We start from the raw sequence: 23987 nt of genomic DNA, 5'->3' as shown, positions 1-23987 counted from the left end.
AGTTGGACTATAAAGAAAGCTGAGTGCCAAAGAATTGATGCTTTTGAACTGTGGTGTTAGAGGAGACTCCTGAGAGTCCCTCGGACTGCACGGAGATCCAACCAGTCCATCCTAAAGGAGATCAGTCCTGGGGGTTCATTGGAAGGACTGATGTTGAAGCTGAAGCTCCAATACTTTGGCCACCTGATGTGAAGAGCTGACTCATTTGAAAAGACCCTGATGCTGGGAAAGATTGAGGGCAGGAGGAGAAGGGGACGACAGAGGATGAGATGGTTGGATGGCATCACCGACTCGATGGACATGAGTTTGAGTAAATTCTGGGAGTTGGTGATGGACAGGGAGGCCTGGTGTGCTGCGGTTCATGGTGTTGCAAAGAGTCGGACAGGACTGAGCGACTGAACTGAACTGAATGAAGGTTTGTGAATGAATGAATGACAGTTTATAAAATGCCATTTCTAAATGAAAAAATGAGTCCAAAAAAAATACTGTTATGCTTTCAATTGTTTAGTAAATTTTCACCATCAGATGACAATCCTATAATTATTGCTCTAGCATTTTGTCCACAATTTATTTTCATGCAATTTTCCCTACAGAGTCAATATTTTGGAGATGGAGAAGAGCAATTCTTTCACAGTACCATCTGTTCCTAATATACACTTATTTCCCTTTAGGAGCAGAATTCCATATATTACTATCTCATCAAATAACAATTTTCTAACATACATCTAAAAGTATAAGAATACAGTATCTTCCTATGCTTCTCTTCAAATAGCACTGTTATTTGAAGTCAAATACCATATGACTATATTGAGCTTAATCTGATTTTTTTAAAATTTTTTTAAATTTGACCAAGCCATGAGGCATGTGGGATCTTAGTTCCCCAACCAGGGATCGAACCTGTGCCTATAGCAGTGAAAATGCCAATTCCTAATCATTGGACCACCAGGGAATTCCTTAACTTAATCTGATTTCTAACAGCCAAATTCCATTAGAGTCTTGATCAGAACAGGGATAAGTAACTTGGCTTCCTCTTCCTCATTTGCCTCTATTTGTTTAGCTTGCCTCTAAGACAATATTATATGACCTCACAAACTGACTTTACTATAGAAAGGATATACATGTAGGAAATAACAGGGAAATAGAAAGCCAAGGAAAACAGATTCACTGATTTAAAGCTAAAACCTTCAAACACACAAAAATTGTCTTACTTTACTTCATTCATCTTCATGCCTTTTGCAATAGATATCATAATTCTGGATGCTCACAGAAAATTCTATTTTTTTTCCAATACCCCCATCTTACAGTTACATTCCAAACTTTACTGCTCCAAAAAAAGTGGCCACTAACATATGGCTTATGGAGCTCTATCACTGCAGCTCATATACAGTGTGATACAACATGAAACCAGACAAAAAATAATTAAATAAAATGCTAGTGGTGCCTTGACTCCACCATGATTATGTGCTCACCTTAAAGATTTGTGTAATTTGTGTAATTACTTAATTAACACTCTTCCTTCTCTATCTGACATAGGCTAATTATAATAAAGAAAGAATTTGATGAATGCAGGACTGAGAATTTTACAGGCATTCTCTCCGATTCTTATAGCCCTGTAAGGTAGGTATAACAGGGGTGGTGAGACTGACTCAAATGACTTTCCCCAGATTGTACAGGTAGTAAGTGACGAAGATGTCAAACCAGATGTCGCACTGATTTACTCTGGCATTAACTTTTTTTTTTTTAATTTGTTTATGGCTGTGCTAGGTCTTTGTTGCTGCATGTGGACTTTCTCGAGTTGTGGTGAGTGGGGGCTACTCTGGTGGTGGTGCGTGGGCTTCTCCTTGCCATGCCCCCTTTTGTTACAGAGCATGCGATCCAGAGCACAGGCTCAGTAGCTACGGCACACAGACTTAGTTGCTCTGTGGCATGAGGAATCTTCTTTGGCCAGGGATGGAACCCATGTCCCTTGCATTGGCAGGTAGCTTTTTATCTATTGTATCACCAGGGAAATCCTGCATTAACTCTTAATGACATAACATCTATCAAGGTCCAGGTCTAAACCTTAATTACATCTATTCACTGAAATGGATATTTCCCCACTTGTGCCATCTTCATGAACATTTTTTAGGGGGAAGAAATGATAATTACATGTTTTTAATCCATCCCCACACACATTTAAAAAACTAACAGATATGTAAGAGCATCCCCTATATGAATGATTCAGATGCAAATATAAAAAGGAGATTAGACACATCTAACAGAGATTAGTGTGACTACAAACAAAATGTTTCTGGAAATGCTAACCAAGGACTATACACCTTGTTCAGCAACATAGCACGAACAACTTTGTTATTGATGATATGATCATGCTAAGACTCTAGAGAACTTTGTTTTATCTGTCAAGCTCTCTCTATCATTTCCAAACAGCATTTCTTCCCTGGAACACTGAATGAATGAAAATAACTCACAGCAGCCAGATTCGTCTTCACTAAAGTAGCAGTCAGGCACTCCATCACAAAGCAGGAGGGACGGGATACACTCTCGGGTGGAGCACTGGAATTCTGTTTGGCCACAGAGCTGGGGAAGGGGCCTGAAAGGACAATCCATTTCATCAGATCCATCTGTGCAATCTTCCTGTCCATTACATTTCCCTGCAAGAGGGACGCACTGGACAGTGTAGATACAAGAAAACTGATCAGCTTCACACCGTGACGGCTGTATTGTCACAAGACCTGAAAAAGAGAGCAAGTCATTTTCACATTAGGGGAGTCAGCTCTCTGTCCAGTGTTGAAATATTGTAAGATATTTTCAATGAAACATTTAGCTAATTTAAGTACATTAATTTTCTATTAGGAATAATAAGAACTCTAACATTACAGGCCAACATGATTATAGAATACACCTTATCTTAACCTCAGAAACATTTTTTATAAGGGCACCATTACTGCTAAAAAATGACACTTTCCAATTAAAGAGGAAATTGTGGTTCATATTCTTAAATTCGACCATCAGATTTTCTTGGAGGAGTAAAAACACTTTTATACAGTAAGTTAGGCACTTTGAAGGGTTGCATTCACAATTTTAGCATTTAAGGAAATTGGCATTATGTCATTATACTGGTGTACAGTTTATTAACTGTTTCTTAATGACTTCAGCTTGGGGAATTTGGATCCTGAGAACTTAGGGAGATCTGAGTCATAGAACTGAGGGCTGCTATGATTTTGTCGGACACGGCTGAGCGACTGAACTGAACTGAACTGATGGTTTTGTCACACTATTCTTTGCCCTTCAGTCTTGATCACGTTTCAAAGGTCTAAAAAGTACAATATGTGCAGTGGTATCTGAAATAGAGATGAAAGCATAGCTTAAGTCAAGATATCACACTAGTGAGACTCTTCAAGATAATGTGATTCATATCCAACAATCCCATTTTACAGGTAAGGATACTGAGGCTCATAAAATTTTAGTGTCCAAAGATACAACGTAAATTTAATGAACTTTTTTCACATTAAACTATTCCACAGTAATGGTTTGAATCAACACGTAAAGCATGAGAGAAGAGTGCTGACTTGCTGCTGGCTGTTTCTAGAGGTCAGAGAGTATCTGTGAATATACAGGATTGCACTAATTTCCTGGAACATTATTCTTGGAACAGTCCTTATACTTCTTATCATTTCTGGGACATATGTTAATGGACTAATCAGTATTTTAGGGGAAAAAAATAGCATGTAATGGGGACTGGGAATTCCCTGGAGGCCCAGTGGTTAAGACTTCACCTTCCAATACAAGGCATGTGGATTTGATCCCTGATCAAGGAACTAAGATCCCACATGCCTTGTGGTTAAAACACCAAAACATAAAGCAGAAGCAATAAAGTAACATAGTCAATAAAGACTTTAAAAATGGTGCATGTAAAAAAAAAATCTTAAAAAAAAAGGAAATAATGGGAACCAGTTCAAGAATAACTTTTTTGTGTTTATTACATTTTAACACTATTATTTATGGATTTTGTAAGAATGACTTGTTTTAAACATAAGAATGGTGGTGTGAATTCATTTTAGAAATGAAATCTAAAAGTTCCTCTCCCACTCAGTAGTGGTGATATACCCAGAATGTATTTAAATTCGAACCCTGTGATGAAAGTCATGTATCTGAGGGAATTTTTGTTCATGGGAATAAGCATGTTTAAGTGGAGAGGGATATATGTATGACTTTGAGGTGCTTGTATCATGTTCTTATTTAACTACCTAAGACACTGCAGTGCATACAACTGCACTGTTCCAGTGGAAACATTCTGAATGAAAACTTAGAAAGTAAATTGGATTTAAATTTTTATAAATATATATATATATATATAGCATATATATCTTTTGATATTTAACCATGGTCAAATGAATAATTTCTCTTCATTCTTTTTATTAATCTCACATTGAAGGAATGGCAGACATCCTTACTTTTATTTTTTTCTCAAACATTTTATGGACTAAACTTTTATCTTTATAAATTTCCCTCAAGGTAGAACCTCAGCTCAAGGTTGAAAAGGCTGGATAAACTTTTTGCATGAAGAAAACCTAGAACTAATTTTAGTAATTAACCTATTACTTAGTTAAGCTATCAACCTTTTCTGAAAAAACACAAGGGAAATACTTTTCTGCATTTCACAAGCTTCTTGCTTTATTCAAAATGAAGTGTGTGTGCTTTCCTTTACATTTTTGCTTAGATAAGATATGCACAAATAAACTTCTCTCTTACTTGGAGGCAGCAATTCTGTTAAATTCTAGAATCATTTTTATCAAAAGATACTCAAACTCACTTGTTCTAAGTCCTTCTTTACAGGAAACCTGGTAGGCTTGTGTTGTCTCCTGTGAATTCAGTCTTGTATTGTCCAGATTTTTCTCTCAAGGTCAAGGCCCTCATTCCCCCAACTGCTGAGAGGTTACCAGATGATAGCGCACAACTGTCTACCTCTAGCATCTTCCCTCTGAAGTCACACACCCTTGCAGAGGCTGTTCCTGGCAGAATTTACAATTGTCACAGTTGACCAATGGTGCTGGAAGGTTGATTATGGGGGAGACAGGTATACACAAACTCTCTGTAATTTTCACCTAATTTTGCTGTGAACCAAAAACTGTTTTAAGAAATAAACTATGTGTGTACATCTTTAGCACCAATATCCCTCAGAATCTGTATTCTAGCCTATAACTCATGTTTGATATTTTTCTTTTCAAATTTTCTGTGTTCTAGCTTCTCCAAGTCCCTTTTAAAATCCAGCATTTAAAATTCACAGTACATAAGTAAGTGTACTGTCCACTGGTCAAGCCACTTGGTCCATTTCTTCCCATGTCCAGTGAGCTGCTCAGTCAGTTGTTTAAAACCAATAGAACTGAGGTGCAGAGTCAGTGAATGCACAAGAGAAATGGCACCATTTCAGTCCTAACCCAACTGTGTCTTCTTGAACATGGATGTGATTGTTCATTACATGTGAGAGTTACTTTGAGGGACTGTAGCATGATCAGAAAAGGCAATGGATGACTTACAAGCTGGATCAATATTGCTAGAAAAATATCAACAACCTCAGATATACAGATGATACCACTTTAATGGCAAAAAGTGAAGAGGAATTAAAGAGCCCCAATTGGAAAAGATCCTGATGCTGGGAAATATTGAGGTCAGGAGGAGAAGGAGGTGACTGAGGATGAGATGGCTAGACGGCATCACTAACTCAATGGACATGAATTTGAGCAAGCTCCAGGAGATAGCGGAGGACAGGGAAGCCTGGCAAGCTGTAGTCCATGGGGTTGCAAAGAGTCAGACGTGGATGAACAACTGAACAACCAAAGTACAATCAGAGCAAAAGAAAACCGACATCCAGAAAGTCAACTGAAATATACCTCAAAGAGTAAAGTGAGAATAGGAAGGATGAAAGGTAAGAAAGAGAGACAGAGGGACATCAGAAATGTTGGTGACTGTGACAGGGGCAGAGAGAGAAAGTGGAAAGAAAGACAGCCCAAGAAAATGTGGATTCATTTTGACAATGTGACTCAGTCTTTAATTTATGGGTGTTCTTCTTATTGCTGTTCAGCCAAAATTTCTCAAGCTGTATCTGATTAGGGGAGTTGTGAAGACTTAGTACAATTGTACACACATACACTCACACACACATTATATCATATTAGCTTTAGGGGCATGTTTCTCAAATAGATCACAAGTCTAAAGTATGTTGGGTCCGAAAACCAAGGGTATCTCACATTGTGGTTTGCAACTGATTCACAGTCCATGGGGTCGCAAAGAGTTGGACAAGATTGAGCAAATTTTACTACTCTTTGCAGGCTGGAGCTGATTGAAGGCATTGTTAACTAATTTTTGCATTCCCAGGAATCAAAAACATTCCTCTCATTACCACATTCCACTTCATATTATACTATGCAGACAGGTACAATTTCTAACATTATGGATATTTCTTTGTTCTCCTAATATGATGCTGAGTTTCATTGTTCACTAGTTTGGGTAGTAGCTGAAATACCTTTTTTTAGAGCAATAAACATTATAAACAATATAAAGCAATAAACATTTCATACTGATGATTTACAGTGAAATACAATGTAGCATTCTCATGAATTTCATATAAATTCAATAAAAGTCTAAAAGTGCCCAAGGAAAATTTCATGGATTTTGATCTTTATGATTAATATGTTTAGTGAAAGCAAAATTGATTGCCTGTTTTGAAGGGAAAGAAAAAAGATGCATAGGGAATTTTAGTTTTAAAGAGCAGGAATTAAGCTCTTGCCAAATCTTGCCATACTCAATGACATAAATGGTAAAATGCTTATTGTAAAATATGACAGCCAGTTATAAATTGCTAATTGTTTGTCTTTGGCTGATACTTCATTAACAGCATTCAAAAATGTTACAGGAAGCTACAGGAGGGGAGGCAGATGATAAATTTTAAACTTCAATTTTGCAGAACTTTTAGTTTCAGATTATTTTGAATTAAAATTTAATTTTTATATTTTTGCAAATCACTTCATAAAGTATAAAATATTTGTTTTTCAATTAAAAATACTTATCTTTAAAGTGGATTCAGAAAAGAATCACTTTTATCTTTTTATTTCATTTCAATATTTAATAGTTTAAGTATTTCTAGAAAGTTGGACTGTGACTTCAGGCTGAACTAAAGAAGATAGAAGAGCCTGGCATAAACAGAGCAGTGTGGGGATTGCTGGAGTGGGTGATGGTTCAGGAGAGCTTGGGTGGCTGGTGAGAAAGGCTATGCAGAAATGTCAAAAGTCTAACACAGTAGACAAAAATAAAGGAAATTTAAGTTTGCAAAAGGTGAGTCCAAAGTTTTGGGTTGACCAAAAAGTCTGTTCAGGTTTTTCCATAACATCATATGAAAAATCTGAACAAACATTTTGGCCAACCCAATAAAAGCTGCTAAGTATTTGAAAAGAGATGCCATATGGAAAGTGATAATTATTTTCAAAGTGAATGGCAGAGCTAGTTAAAGCCAAGGCTAAAATAAAGATAGAAGAATACCAGAAATTAAATTTGCTTTGCATTTGAGAAGAGACCATATATCTACATGACACAGAAATCATGAAAAAGAGTAACAATTATTGAAATTGAAAAAGTAAAGATAGAAGAGACAAGTTCAAAATTGATACAGACATACAGATATGCACAGACATACAGATGGTGACTGCAGCCATTAAATTAAAAGATGCTTGCTCCTTGGAAGAAAAACTATGACAAACTTAGACAGCCTATTAAAAAGCAGATACATTACTTTACCAACAAAGGTCCATCTAGTCAAAGCTATGGTTTTTCTAGTAGTCATATATGAATGTGAGAGTTGGATTATAAAGAAGGCTGAGTGCTGAAGAATTGATGCTTTTGAACTGTGGTGTTGGAGAAGACTCTTGAGAGTCCCTTGGACTGCAAGGAGATCCAACCAGTCCATCCTAAAGGAAATCAGTCCTGAATATTCATTGGAATGATTGATGCTGAAGCTGAAGCTCCATTACTTTGGCCACCTAATGTGAAGAACTGATTCATGGGAAAAGACCCTGATACTGGGAAGGATTGAAGGCAGGAGAAGGGGTCGACAGAGGCTGAGATGGTTGGATGGCATCACTGATGCACACTGAGTTTGAGCAAGCTCCGGGAGTTGGTGATGGACAGGGAAGCCTGGTGTGCTGCAGCCCATGGGGTTGCAAAGAGTCGGACACAACTGAGTGATTGAACTTAACAGATAAGCACTGATAAATGCATATATGTACTTTTGTGTAAAAACTGTGTGTAAGAATATATGTGCACATGCACGACACACAGAGGCAGGTTATTCGAAACCATGAAGCTCTTTGCTAGTGACAGAAAGGCTGGAGGAAAGACACACAGCAGTGGATGTTGGATTACCTACAACATGAGGTTGTGATGGAGCCACTCTCTCCCCCAGCACACAGAGGCTGGACGTGAGAGGAAATCAAAAACGCATTTTCCATACTGGGGAAAATCAAAAGCTGAAGGAGCAGAACATGTTAAGAGGTCCTCTAAAGAGTTATCATTTTTACCCAACATCAGTATTTGCCACAATGATAGCCAATACCTTCCTAACTATAAATAGTGATTCCACTGCAAATGTCTGAAATTGCATAAATGAAGAATTTTCTGCCTGTTTATACCCTTCAATAATCTAAAACATATGTGAATGTGGAAACATGCATAAAATATGGAATGTGAGAACAGTTGTTGGTCATTTCTTTCTTGTCATGAAGCCTGGAACCCAGAGAGAGAACCCAGTGGATGAGATAAATTCCTCTCTTATCTTCTCCAGATGGTGCTATACTATACTTCTTGGTCTGCCATATCTACGCTGGTATGGCCTCTTCTGTATGCACTGTTGGGCCAGGTTAAGTACTTGACTTAATTTAATGCTACTGTTCACTGATAGCTCTATTTCCATATTAACTAAATTTTACTCAATAGTCAAAGAATTTCCCAAATGTTAAACTCTTAACTTCTATATTAGGGCCAATATTATTAAGTACACTCCCCTTTTAATCTATGCTTTACACTGCTTCTACTATACATTTCCCAAAAGAAGAATCCTGCTCAAAAATGGTTCTCCAATATCTGACACTATGAAGTCCACTGTCCTTATAAGATAAAGGTCCACTGTCCTGTGGTTATTCAGTGATTTAACTTCTGGTTCAGCCTCACCAGTGCTCTCCCATTAAGCCTAAAATTGCAGAGGAAATAGTGACTCTTTCAGGAATTACTGTATTATACTCTGCCAATTATGACTGTATTTTACTCTTTGACTATTTTGATTATGACTGTATTGTACTCTTTGAGCTTCCCTGGTGGGTCAGATGGTAAAGAATCCACCTGCAATGCGGGAGACCTGGGTTCAGTTCCTGAGTTGGGAAGATTCCCTGGAGAAGGAAATAGCAACCAACTCCAATATTCTCGCCTGGAGAATCCCATGGACAGAGGAGCCTGGTGGGCTACAGTTCATGGGGTCACAAAGAGTCAGACGCTACTGAATTACTAAGCACAATACTCTTTGTCAGTTGAGATGGGGCAGAGAAGAGAATGCTGCTGTCATTCCTGTAAATGGGAAGGTTTTCACTTATAGGAATTATGAGAGGGAGTCTTGGCATCAATCAATTATCACATCTTTGTCTCAGTGTAGAAAGGTTGAGATGGAGAGTGGAAAGCTGTTTCTTTAACACACTCTACAAATACACACAATTGAAGGAAATCTAAGAGTCTCAGGCAATCTGTCTGTGAGGGAACATTGCTGAATTTCATATACACTTTGGGTACTTTCTATATGTCTTGAGAAAGTCAAAGGAGAGAGGCAGATACAAAGATGAAGATATGGAGGTGGGCAGTAGAGACGATCACTCGGGAGTTAAATATGGTGGTCTTTTAGAGATCTCCCAGCTGCACTGCCGTGACTGCCTCTATGATCCAAGAGAAAGTGGTGGGGATAGCCCATAACTTTTAGTTAACAGGGCCTTGGCTCTAAATACAAAGACAAATACACCCAGCTATATTTAACTTACTATTAACTTTTGAGGAATAGGAATGAATAGCTTTCCCTACAGTTTAGAGTGTTCTATATGACTGAATTACTATTACTTTTAAAACCATATAATTTGAAGATTAATTTCTGCCTTTCTAATAATATCATTTGAAATGTACAGCTATATACCTGAAACTAATACAACATTGTAAAATAAAATTTTAAAAGTTAAAAATACACTTTAAGTCAAAAAGAACTAGTAGAGATAGTACCTCATTCGTTGCTTAATGATAAACAAAAATTGATTTATTGGGAAGATTAAAAAATGATTATTTTAAAGTGTGTTGGATTATTTTGCTCCATATGGAATTCTATAGGAGGCACGTCTATTTAACATACCTTAATTGCATTTTAATCAGAAACAGCAGAAAGGGCAAAATGCAAGGTCTGGATATTTTAGAACTTTAACTGACTTCTTATCAATTATATCCATCCAACAGAGAAGACCAACTATGGGTCTACTATTCCTTCATAACTTTTTTTTTTTTTAATAAAAAATTGCTTATTTCTCTAACCTCAAATTTTTTATTTTGAGGAAGTTCATATTAGTGAAAATGATAACTCATATATGTAAACCCATTTATTTACTCTTTGTTAAGACAAGAAAGTTGTTTTTTATTTTCTATTTTCCTATTTAAAAGAGTGGTCAGTCTTTTCTGAGTAAAATGTTCTCACATGTCAGTAAGATGCTATCAGAAAAACAGCCATTCTGTTGAAGCGACTTGTTTTCAATGAAAAGAAAAAAAGCTTTTCTTAAAATAGATTTTTTAGTGAATGAGTGTCACTTTCTTATTCTATTTCTTAGGCAACAGACAAACAACCTTGTTTTCATAGATCTAACATTTTCCAGATAACAACATATGTGTTCCAGGAATTAGGAAACCTATAATAGAAACAGATTTTAATAGCCCAAGAGAACTAAACAGGCCCAGATTGACCTTGGCTATTGAAAAACTCCCAGAATCCCTCAGATACGCTTGGCTTGGTAAAACATTTGGCTTGCTGAGTATTTCCAAGTAAAAAGAAAAGAGTCAGCAAAGGTTATGATCATTTTCAAACTGACTGTACAGTAGAGAAATAACAATCTCCATATTTTATTTTAAATATACATATATTTATATACTGTGGTACAAAATACATATGATTATGTAGTAAACATCATTTTTCACATAAAAGCATTCACCTTTAAGACAGAGTGTTGGGACAGTGAAGTGTGGTTTATTGTTATGTTCAATATGAGGCTCTTGTCAAATCCAAGCTAATGGAGTACAGTTTTTACTGGGACTGATTTTTCCATGGTTGTCATTTGGATTTCTTCCCCCTAATTCAACAAAATTCCTTCCAGTCTAAGGATCAGAAGGAAATCAAATAAGAACCACCTCATAGTACAACAGACAAGCTCCTCCAAATGTAGTTAAGAGGGAATCCAGATTTACTCCTATAAGTTGGCTTGGTATTAGCTTTTAATGTCATTTTTCTGGTTCCTGTGTTTTACCCTTATAATCTAAAGTCCTTTCCAGGAACAAAGAGGAATTATTCTATCATTTGACAGACTGCGAGGACTTCACAACCCACAGTAACAGATTTAAAACCTAATAATATTCTATAAACCAGTAAGTGAATCAGAATGGACAGACAATAATTTTCCTTCAGCTTTTTGTACATTCATCACTATTCCTTTAAAGATTAAACCCATGAATGATTCACAGAATCAGTATTATAAAAAGGACCCATGTATTAAAACTATGCTTTAAATTATTTATCTACAGTTGCCATGATACCATGTCTGATATAAAATGGATATCTACTCTATATCATATACTTTTTTCAAATTTATATTTTTATCCATCAACCTAAAATTAAAGATCACTTACACTCAACAAAATTTTCTTTAAAAAGATAAGATAATGGAAAATTTTCAATGTAGAGGAACTAAAAGTGACAGAAAACAAGCTACACATATCACAAAATACTATGTAAGATATATTACAGGAGAGCTGCAAACTTAAGGCTAAGATAATCTGGAACAGAGTTTAGCTTCCTGCTGGGAATATCAAGGATAAATTCAAGGATAATAAGATGACTTTTGCTCTGCCCTAGAAAGTGAAAAAGGATTTTAACAAGAGGAGATAAAGGACAGGGCATTCCCAGCCTGAGAAGTGGTAAGATTAAAGTAAATGAGAAGAGAGGAGAGAATATAGGAGAATATAGGACAAGACTAGAGAAAGGCAAGAGGTCCTGTTTTAAGGGATCATTTTAGAACCAGAATCACAGAGCTAAGCCATGAGCTGCAATAAAGAGTAAGCAGTGTATTTAGCAGGCAATTGAAAGTCTCTAAGTATTTTCCTTCTTCTTTGTAGCTGGTCTGAATTACTATATTTTGATTAGTCTCAGTTTTATTTCCTCTCTCACCACTGGCATATAGATAGATAATTTATTGTTTCTGGTCAACATTTAAATTGAACCATACGGTTAGAGAATATTCAGGCTGGATTATGAATTTTTTAAAGAAGTAGAGGAATGGTGATCGTCCAGGTGATGAATGATGTAGAAATTAGAAATAAAAGAGTAACAGGTCAGCTCTGAAGGAAGTATTCATAGACAGTGGAACTAGGCAGTTTTACCCACTGGTGTAGTCAGTTTTACTCACTTTCTGCTCATTTTTCTGTCTTAGACTCTTAGTTTTACATTTAATTTTTGAAGTAACCTAATATTCTTCCAATAAACTTATTTTCTGCCTTTAAGTTAGGCTAAGTCATATACTGTTGCTTGCAATTAAAAGAAATCTTTTGGTTACTACGGTGAGTAAGAAAAATGCAAGAAATACTTTTCTGGAACTTACACTATAGAAGGGACTAGAAGATTAAGTTGATAGGTATGAGTGAGTAAATTAGACAAATCGGGTATGCAGCCATAAGAGAGATTCTGATGAGTCATAAGAAGCCCCTGAACCAGAGTTTGAGCAATAAAAGGGAACTGGGGTTGGGGGTGGGGGTGGGGGAAGAAGGCAAAGTCTATAGAATATGCTGCCTGAGGTATGCTTGAAATAAGCAAATGGAGGAAAAAATACTGGTTTCAAAGTGAATATTTGAGAAAAAAAATAAAGGCACTAAAAAATTGATAACACCCTTTATGGTTATTCATAACCAAGAGGTTTTGGGGATTTGAAAATACCAACTGATACAAATGCTATAAATATCCTTATGATAGGGTAAGTTTTCGTTAGCAATGTTCTGGATACATTATGCAAAATAAATATGCCCATTCTTTGCCCTGACTTTGCACTCCAGGATGTCTGGCTCTAGGTGAGCGATCACACCATCATGGTTATCTGGCTCATGGAAATCTTTTTTGTATAGTTCTTCTGTGTATTCTTGCTACCTCTTCTTAATATCTTCTTCTGCCTCTGTTGGGTCCATACCATTTCTGTCCTTTATTGTGCCCATCTTTGCATGAAATGTTCCCTTGGTATCTCTAATTTTCTTTAAGAGATCTCTAGTCTTTCCCACTCTACTGCTTTCCTCTATTTCTTTGCATTGATCACTTAGGAAGACTTTCTCCATGCTATTCTTTGGAATTCTGCATTCAAATGGGTATATAGGAGAGGGAGGTGGGAGGGGGGATCAGGATGGGGAATACATGTAACTCCATGGCTGATTCATGTCAATGTGTGACAAAACCCACTACAATATTGTAAAGTAATTAGCCTCCAACTAATAAAAATAAATAAAAAAAAAATAAAAAACAAAAAAAAACACAATAAATGAGTATATCTTTCCTTTTCTCCTTCGCCTTTTGCTTCTCTTCTTTTCTCTGCTATTTGTAAGGCTTCCTCAGACAACCATTTTGCCTTTTTGCTGGAGTGCAAGGTCAAGTGGGACTTAGGAAGCAACACCATGAACAAAGCTTGGAGGTGATGGAATTCCAACTGAGCTATTTCAAATCCTAAAAGATGATGCTTTTAAAGTGCTGCACTCAATATGCCAGCAAATTTGGGAAACTCAGCAGTGGCCACAGGAAGAGAAAAGGTCAGTTTCATTTCAGTCCCCAAGAAAGGCAATGCCAAAGAATGTTCAAACTACCACACAACTGCATTCATCTCATACACTAGCAAAGTAATGCTCAAAATTATGCAAGCTAGGATTCAATAGTACATGAACCATGAACTTCCAGATGTTCAAGCTAGATTTAGAAAAGGCAGAGGAACCAGAGATCAAACTGCCATCATCTGTTGTGTCATCAAAAAAGCAAGAGAGTTCCAGAAACACATCTACTTCTGTTTTCTTGACTATTCTAAAGCCTTTGATTGTGTAGATCACAACAAACTGTGGACAATTCTTAAACAGATGGCAATATCAGACCACCTTACCTGCATCCTGAGAAACCTGTATGCAGGTCAAGAAGCAACAGTTAGAACTGGACATGGAACAATGGACTTGTTCCAAATTGGAAAGGAGTACATCGAGGCTGTATATTGTCACCCTGCTTATTTAACTTACATGCAGAGCACATCATGTGAAATGTCAGGCTGGATGAAGCACAAACTAGAATCAAGACTGCAGGCAGAATATCAATAACTTCAGATATGCAGATGACACCACCCTTATGGCAGAAAGCAAAGAGGAACTAAAGAGCCTCTTGGTGAAAGTGAAAGAGGAGAGTGAAAAAAACTGGCTTAAAACTCAACATCCAAAAAACTAAGATCATGGAATCTGGTCCCATCACTTCATGACAAATAGATGGGAAAACAATGGCAATAGCGGGAAGCTTTATTTTCTTGGGCTCCAAAATCACTGCAGATGGTGACTGTAGCCATGAAATTAAAAGATGCTTGTTCCTTTGAATAAAAACTGTGACTAACCTAGACAGCGTATTAAAAAGCAGGGACATTACTTTGCCAACAAAGGTCTGTCTAGTCAAAGCCATTGTTTTCCCAGTAGTCAAGGATGGATGTAAGAGTTGGACCATAAAGAAAGCTGAGGACTGAAGAATTGATGCTTTCAAACTGTGGTGTTGGAGAAGACTCTTGAGAGTCCCTTGGACAGCAAGGAGATCAAACCAGTCAGTCCTAAAGGAAATTAGTCCTAAATATTCATTGGAAGGACTGATGTGAAGCTAAAGTTCTGATAATTTGGCCACATGATGCAAAGACCTGACTCATTAGAAAAGACGCTGATGCTGGGAAATGATGAAGGCAGGAGGAGAAAGGGATGACAGAGGACAAGATAGTTGGATGGCATCACCAACTCAATGGACATGACTTTGAGTAAGCTCCAGGCAATGGTGATGGACAGGGCAGCCTGGTGTGCTGCAGTCTATGGTTCGCAAAGAGTCAGATACAACAGCAAGTCAACTGAACTGATTCTTTGCCCTGGACCACCGTTGTGGTCTTCAGTCCTGTGTGGTGTTGGTAGGAAGCGAACACCATTAACTGTGAGGATCCTTCCTCTGACGTGTGTGTAGAGCAGCCTATGTAAAGAAAAAGAGGGCATGCTTTTCTTCTTAAACCCACCAACCCGCAGTGATGTCATACTGGTAAATTACAATTAACCATGCTGCAGAATTGACACCAAGGAAATAGGATAATGCTACACACGGGGCTTTTTTTTCCTCTTGAGAACTAGTTTACCAGCACACCACTGAATATTTCTCAGGAATATTCATTGATGGTTCAGTAAACTACTCCTCTATGCCTAATACTGCCTTCAAGTCAAATGAAATTGTCTTAGAACCATAGTTTAGAGGTAAGAGAGTTTCAATTACATTTACTACTATTTTAAGCTTCCAAGGATGCAGTGCTATCCCAATATGTCCTTAGATATTAAGCTTCTGGAGAACTGGCAATAATATTATAGGCACATCTGTCTTTCAATTTAAGTTCAGGGCAGCACACAGTAGATGCACAGTCAACTTTAGTTACATGGGATTCCCTGGTAGCTGAGCTTGTAAAGAATCTGCCTGCAATGCAGGAGACCTCAGTTCAATTCCTGGATCAGGAAGATCCCCTGGAGAAGGGAACGGCTACCCACTCCAGTATTCTGCCCAGGAAAATTCAATGGACTATATGATCCATGAGGTCACAAAGAATTGGATGCAACAAAGCAACTTTCCCTTCACTTTTGGTTAAATAAAGGGCAGACTTACTCAAGTTTATAAATACAGCAAGTAATGAGAAGTCCTCTATGTCTTCCCGCAATGACGTTTCTGTTTTAAGTCCTAGACCCTCTAAACTTCCTCATCATCCTCTCTGGACTCTCTTCTTTTCTAGATCATTCTCTATCCCTTCCTTCTGCTTTCCTGATCCTCTTTTACAAATCCTGTCCCATATGATCATAAGAGAGTAGACTTAAAAGAGACAGAAGACATTGTTTATTCCATCTCCCTGATGATATAACATGATCTAAGGAGTTTAGATTTCTTTTAAAATTATATGAGTTTGCTGATACAGTCATGATTTAGACTCATGTCTCCAAATTTTTGGTAAAATTGTTCTTTCTACCTCTCAATACAGTCACACAGAGTACATTGGGCAAATCACATAGCTCTGTCTGTCGCTGTCTCTTTCCTTTTTCCAAAACAGGGTTAGAGAATAAGACTTGAGGCAGAGTTCACTGGTGGTAGTGAAGAGGGGTATCATTTAAATTCAGTTGATAACTTTTACTTATTCATCTTTTCATTTGACATATTCATTGTTTATTCATAGGGTATGTGTATTGAGTACCTCCTATATAACAGGACTCTTCTAGGCATGCAGAATACATCACTGGAGATCATATAAATGATGAAGATGATGAAAACAGACAAATATTTCCATTTTTAAATAATCTGCATTCAAGAGCATATACCAGTCCTGGAAATGCTCCAGAGTAATACTTTCTGTTCACATCCAGAGAAGGGAAAAAAAGAAGGAACATCTCTACTCAAGAATGAGGTGAGAGCTACTGTCATAGTGTCACAGTGATAATATAAACAAGGAGACCTTGTGGCTGCCTACTCCCCATGAATTCCTTATGAATTTCGTTATTTTGTTTGGCATCTTGCTAGTTGCTGTCATTTTATATTTACCAAGTCAAGTTAAAAGGGATGCCCCGGGATAATATTTCTTTTTTTTGGAATTGCATTCACTCCCCGAAGATCTATTTTCTTTCAATTTAACGACAACAACAACAACAAAAAATGTAGCTGGAAAGATTGTTCAAAAAGAATAACTAAAAACGCCCAAAGTTAGTGGAAGGAAGGAAATACCAAAGATTAGAGCAGAAATAAATGAAATAGAGACTAAAAGCACAAAAGGAAAGATTGGTGAAATCAAGAGCTGGTTCTTTGAAATGATAAACAAAATGACAAATCTTTAGCTAGACTCACCAAGGAAAAGAGAGGACTCAGATAAAATCATATATGAAAGAGGGGATGTTATAACTGATAACACAGAAAAAAAAGATAATACAATTATACATACAATTATACTTAAGTAAACTGGACAATCTAGAAGAAACGGATTGATTCTCAGAAACACAACCTTCTAAGACTGGTTCAGGAAGAAACAGAAAATCTGAGCTGATGGTTGCTAGTAAAGAGACTGAATCAGTAATTAAAAATCTTCCAACACACTGAAGTCCAGCATAAGAAGCCTTCACAGGTGAGTTCTACAAAACATTCAAATAAGAACTAATATCAGTACTTGCCAAACTCTTCCAAAAACAGAAGAGGAGAGAACACTTTCAAACTCATTCTGTGAGGTCAGAATTATATACATAAACAAAATAAGGACACCACAAGGAAAGAAAATTACAAGTCAATATTCCTGGTGAAGATGAATGAAAAATATCGCATGAAATATTAGCAAACCAAATTAAACAACACATTAAAAAGACTGTATGTCATCATCAACTGGGATATCTTCTAGGGGTTGAAGGATGACTGAAAATCTGAAAGTCAGTCATTGTGATACACCATATAAACAGAATAAAGGATAAAAATCATATGATCATCTCCATAAATGCATAAAAAGCATTTGGTAAAATCAACATCCATTTTTTGATAAGAACTTTCCCAAAGAAGATATAGAAGAAATGTACATCAACATAATAAAGCCCATAGAGGGCAAACCCACAGCTGATGTTATACCTAATGATGAAAGGATAAACGCTTTACCTCCAAAAAGATCAGGAACAAGACAAGGATGCCCACTCTGTTTACTTTTGTTCAATATAATATTGAAGTCTTAGCCACAGCAATCAGGGGGGAAAAAAGTAAATGGCATTCACATGGGAATGGAAGAAGTAAAACTGCTATTATTTCCAGGTAACGTGATAGTATACATAGAAAACCCTGTAGACTTCACCAAAAAAATTCCCTGTTGGAGATAATAAATAAATGCGGCAAAGTTGCAACATACAAAATTAATGGACAGTTTGAAAGGCAATGATCCTACTCTCTAATGTTGATAAAGTGAAGGATTTATATGAGAACAAATAGCCACTTAAGTGGAAGCCTCTTAAACTTCAGAAACTTAGATTTTTGTTAAAGGTATGATTTTTTAGAAAAGGAGTTAATGACAAGACTTTTTTTCCTTTATGCAATAGCATAAGAGTTCTAGATTGTAATGTTGAAACAGAAGGGGAAAAGTTAATCTGGATGGAAGAGACAGGTGAACAGAACAGTCTTTGTGCAGTTGCTGTGACCCTTTGGAAATTAAAAAAATATATATAGACAACAAAGCTGTATTGAGAAAACTAAATTTTCACTGAGTTTCTTAAAGAACTTTAGTCAAAGCTACTTTGTTGCCTAGAGGGCATGGAAATTTCATGATAAAGTTTCATGGAGAGAAAAACTTTACCTCCAGCTGTGTATACTGCTCTTTCTACAATGTATAAGACTGGACATGGAAAGAAATACAATTCCTCAGAAATTCCCAATTCTTTTATATTTAGATATCTAAAACAATCTTTGTACAGCCCACATTTTCAGAAGGAATTGCTTACCTCCAAATACACATTCTGGGGTAAAAGAGATGTCATCAATGGCAATAAAGATGTTCTCTTCTCCACTCAAATCAGCTTCAAATGCCACTTTAAACGGACTATTGCTCGAGAGAGGAACATGTCCGTACATCCAACCAGTTCGTTTATTGCCAATCACTGACCACATGAGGATGTTTAATCCAGATTCGTCAACAGTATACACCTAACAATAGGGAAGAAAACAAACAGGAAAAAAAAATCAACTCTTTGTGGTTTAGGTATTAAAGGAACACAGACATCCAGGTTGTCAATGAAAGAATGGAGTCTTGGATTGTGACAAGACAATAACAATACTTTATATATATATATTTAAGCATGGTTGCCTATGGATGTTATATTTTCTTTGGTGAATCAGACCTTTGTTTAGTTTTGTCATATTGATTTCTGTATACCAACTTAGATATGAACCCAAAGTGAACTATTTCAAGTCTCTAAAAAGCTGGAAGAGGCGTGCAACCAGAATTTTTCACCACTTAAAATAAACAAAACAAAAAACCATGGAACAACAGACTGGTTCCAAACCAGGAAAGGAATACTTCAAGGCTGTATATTGTCACCCTGCTTATTTAGCTTATATGCAGAGTACATCATGAGAAATGCTGGGCTGGATGAAGCACAAGCTGCAATCAAGATTACTGGGAGAAATATCAGTAACCTCAGATATGCAGATGACACCACCCTTATGGCAGAAAACAAGGAAGAACTAAGGAGCCTCTTGATGTAAGTGAAAGAGGAGAACGAAAAAGTTGACCTAAAACTCAAAATTCAGAAAACTAAGATCATGGCATCTGGTCCCATCACTTCATGGCAAATAGATGGGGAAATAGTGGAAACAGTGACAGATTTTATTTTGGGGGGCTCCAAAATCACTGCAGATGGTGACTGCAGCCATGAAATTAAAAGACGCTTACTCCTTGGAAGGAAAGTTATGACCAAACTAGACAGCATACTAAAAAGCAGAGCCATTACTTTGCCAACCAAGGTCCGTCTAGTCAAAACTGTAGCTTTTCCGTAGTCTTGTATGGATGTGAATGTTGGACTATAAAGAAAGCCGAGTGCTGAAGAATGGATGCTTTTGAACCGTGGTGTTGGAGAAGACTCTTGAGAGTCCCTTGGGCTGCAAGGAGATCCAACCAGTCCATCCTAAAGGAAATCAGTCCTGAATATTCATTGGAAGGACTGATGCTGAAGCTGAAACTCCAATACTTTGGCCATCTGATGTGAAGAACTGACTCACTGGAAAAGACCCCGATGCTGGGAATGATTGAAAATGGGAAGAGAAGGGTACAACAGAGGATGAGATGGTTGGATGGCATCACCAACTCAACTGACATGAGTCTGAGTAAGCTCTGGGAGTTGGTGATGGACAGGGAGGCCTGGTGTGCTGCAGTCCACAGGGTCACAAACAGTCAGACACAACTGAGCAGCTGAATTGAACTGAACTACAACATTAACTTCACACTCCTTGAAAGAGAGAGACTATTTAGGAGTAATCAGAATTAAAGTGCCTCTTACATACGGATGGCTAAAAAACACATGAAAAGATGCTCAACATCACTCATTATCAGAGAAATGCAAATCAAAACCACAATGAGGTACCATTACACGCCAGTCAGGATGGCTGCTATCCAAAAGTCTACAAGCAATAAATGCTGGAGAGGGTGTGGAGAAAAGGGAACCCTCTTACACTGTTGGTGGGAATGCAAACTAGTACAGCCGCTATGGAAAACAGTGTGGAGATTCCTTAAAAAACTGGAAATAGAACTGCCATATGACCCAGCAATACCACTTCTAGGCATATACACCAAGGAAACCAGATCTGAAAGAGACACGTGCACCCCAATGTTCATCACAGCACTGTTTATAATAGCCAGGACATGGAAGCAACCTAGATGCCCATCAGCAGATGAATGGATGAGGAAGCTGTGATACATATACACCATGGAATATTACTCAGCCGTTAAAAAGAATTCATTTGAATCAGTTCTAATGAGATGGGTGAAACTGGAGCCCATTATACAGAGCGAAGTAAGCCAGAAAGATAAAGACCATTACAGTATACTAACACATATATATGGAATTTAGAAAGATGGTAACGATAACCCTATATGCAAAAAAAGAAAAAGAGACTCAGATGTATAGAACAGACTTGTGGACTCTATGGGAGAACCCGGGGGTGGGATGTTTCAAGAGAACAGCATCGAAACATGTATATCTAGGGTGAAACAGATCACCAGCCCAGGTTGGATGCATGAGACAAGTGCTCAGGCCTGGTGCACTGGGAGGACCCAGAGGGATGGGGTGGAGAGGGAGGTGGGAGGGGGGATGGGGATGGGGAATATATGTAAATCCATGGCTAATTCAATGTATGACAAAAACCACTGCAATGCTGTAAAGTAATTAGCCTCCAACTAATAAAAATAAATGGAAAAAAAAAAAATAAAGTGCCTCTTAATAGCAGAAAGACCTATGCAGCATTAAATGTTAGCCTGATACCTCCAAGGTTTTTTTATTAATCCCAATTAGTAATATTACTGTACAGACTACCTTCAAAATGTCTTCAAAGCATCTTCCCTCCAAATGAAGGAAGTTTTAGACTGTAAAACTATAAACATGAAAAAAAATGGAATTATTATTTGATTTACCTTTTTAGTGTATTTTGAAGAATTGTAAATATTTGGAAAAATGGTTTCTGGTTCTGATGGCTAACTGAAAAAATACGTTATCTATACACCTCAAAAATGTTTCCATCCCCAGAAACACTGGAAAATTAGGAGCACATCTACCAATGTACAAAAATAGTAAGTTCTTTCTGGAAGCTTTAAATTAAATGGAAACTGTTGATTGAAATTACATAAACAAAAGGGAGGAATTTGCAAACATCCACAGGTGAAAAAAACCCAAAATTGACTGCTCCCAGCAGAATTCTGGAATAACTGTAAGAGATGACAGCCTAGAGAAGAATCTATGCATGTGTCACCAGCTTATAATTAATCAAAGAATTCCATGAAAAGCCCAGTCAGTCGTTATGTTAGGAGTTACTGGTGCAGACTTGCATACCCAAGACACACAGGTTGGGTATATACTGTTGGAGAAAGTGTTTCGTTATGGTGGCCATGAGCAAACTAATGAATACATTAAACAAAAAGAATTCAATATGGTGGACGGCACAGGGATTGAGATTGAGGGTAGGAGGAGAAGTGGGCCACAGAGGATAAGACGGTTGGGTGGATTATCAACTCAATGGACATGACTTTGAGCAAACACTGAGAGATAGTGAAGGACAGGGAAACTTGGTGTGCTGCAGTCCATGGTGTTGCAGAGTCAGACACGACTGAGCGACTGAACAACAATAGGGATTAATAAAGAGTAGTGAGCAAAGATCATGCTCTTTGATAATTATCATTGATAATTATATACTGATGATGTCTAAGGAATTTTAAAGAATACAATTGCCAGGAAAGTAGATGACATTTACAATATGCATATAACTGTAGTAAGTCATAGAGCTGTTTGAGAGGGTTAGTTTAGGTCAATAAAATTTTGCCAAAGGTCTTTTTTTATTTGAGGGATAGGTAGTTTAAAGCATGCAATTAATTTTCAACAAAATTGGACGAATATTTTAAAGAGATTTACCAAAAATTAAGTGTCCACTTTACAGAAGAATATAGCAATTAGAATGTAGAAACACAGGGAATAAGAAGAAGTAAAGGATGTACAATCAATCTAAATGAAGACAGGGCTAACAGGGTAAATAATGAAACAGACAAACAAAAAGACAAATAGAAAATGTACACAAAAAATGGTTTGTATAGATGCGAAAGACCTGTACTAATTTATAAAATTTTACATTACAGAAAAAAAAAAATCCAGCCATAAGCTGTTTATAATGGATGCTCAGTTCAGTTCAGTTGCTCAGTTGTGTCCAACTCTTTGTGACCCCATGGACTGCAGCACCCCAGGCTTTCCTGTCCATCAAAACTCCCAGAGCTTGCTCAAACTCATGTCTATTGGGTCAGTGATGCCATCCAACCATCTCATCCTCTGTCGTCCCCTTCTCCTCCTGCCTTCTATCTTTCCCAGCATCAGGGTCTTTTCAATTGAGTCAGTTCTTTGCATCAGTGACCAAAGTATTGGAGTTTCAGCTTCAGCATCAGTCCTTCCAATGAACACTCAGGACTGATTTCCTTTAGGATGGACTGGTTGGATCTCCTTGCAATCCAAGGGACTCTTAAGAGTCTTCTCCAACACAACAGTTCAAAAGCATCAATTCTTCAGTCCTCAGCTTTCTTTACAGTCCAACTCTCACATCCATACATGACTACTGGAAAAACCATAGCTTTGATTAGATGGACGTTTGTTGGCAAAGTAATGTCTCTGCTTTTTAATATGCTGTCTAGGTTGGTCATAACTTTTCTTCCAAGGAGCAAGCGTCTTTTAATTTCATGGCTGCAGTCACCTTCTGCAGTGATTTTGGAGCCCTCCCAAAATAGTCGCTCACTGTTTCCATTGTTGGGATGTGTAAGATGTTAAAGAATTTATTTTTAAAGTGGCAAGGATGTAAGTATTATAAACAAACAAAATAAGATTTCAGGAATGTATAAAGGGGGATACTTAAAATTGATAAACATTTTAATTCCTCCAGCACATATAACTGTCTTGAATCTTCATGCATTCCACCACATGGCTTTGAAATATAGAAGCTGAGACCAATAAAAATGGAAAACCAAATTGAGACTTTATACTGGAGGAAAAATGTCTTTCCTAAATTGTCAAAATAAGTCAATCACTGTGAGTAAGGTTGTAGAGGATCATGATTTATCTCTGTGTTTCTATCATCTCTGTGTATCTATCTATCTTTGTTTCAACTAAGA

General features: G+C 37.2%; 1 protein-coding gene across 1 annotated transcript in view; it reads right to left on the bottom strand.

Annotated features, from left to right (window-relative positions):
• Positions 1-23987, bottom strand: part of MALRD1 (MAM and LDL receptor class A domain containing 1) — a 518391-nt gene that overhangs the window by 106546 nt on the left and 387858 nt on the right. The window contains exons 34-35 of the mRNA XM_020872693.2: positions 19075-19276; positions 2469-2732 (exon numbers count right to left, since the gene is read on the bottom strand). Coding sequence (XP_020728352.2) covers positions 2469-2732; positions 19075-19276 — 466 coding nt within the window. The remainder of the gene's footprint in view (positions 1-2468; positions 2733-19074; positions 19277-23987) is intronic.

This window comes from Odocoileus virginianus, chromosome 9 (genome assembly GCF_023699985.2).
Source record: "Odocoileus virginianus isolate 20LAN1187 ecotype Illinois chromosome 9, Ovbor_1.2, whole genome shotgun sequence".
In the NCBI taxonomy this organism is placed as follows: Eukaryota; Metazoa; Chordata; class Mammalia; order Artiodactyla; family Cervidae; genus Odocoileus; species Odocoileus virginianus.
The sequence above is the reverse complement of the archived record's forward strand: the minus strand, read 5'-3'. Positions and strand labels throughout refer to the sequence as shown.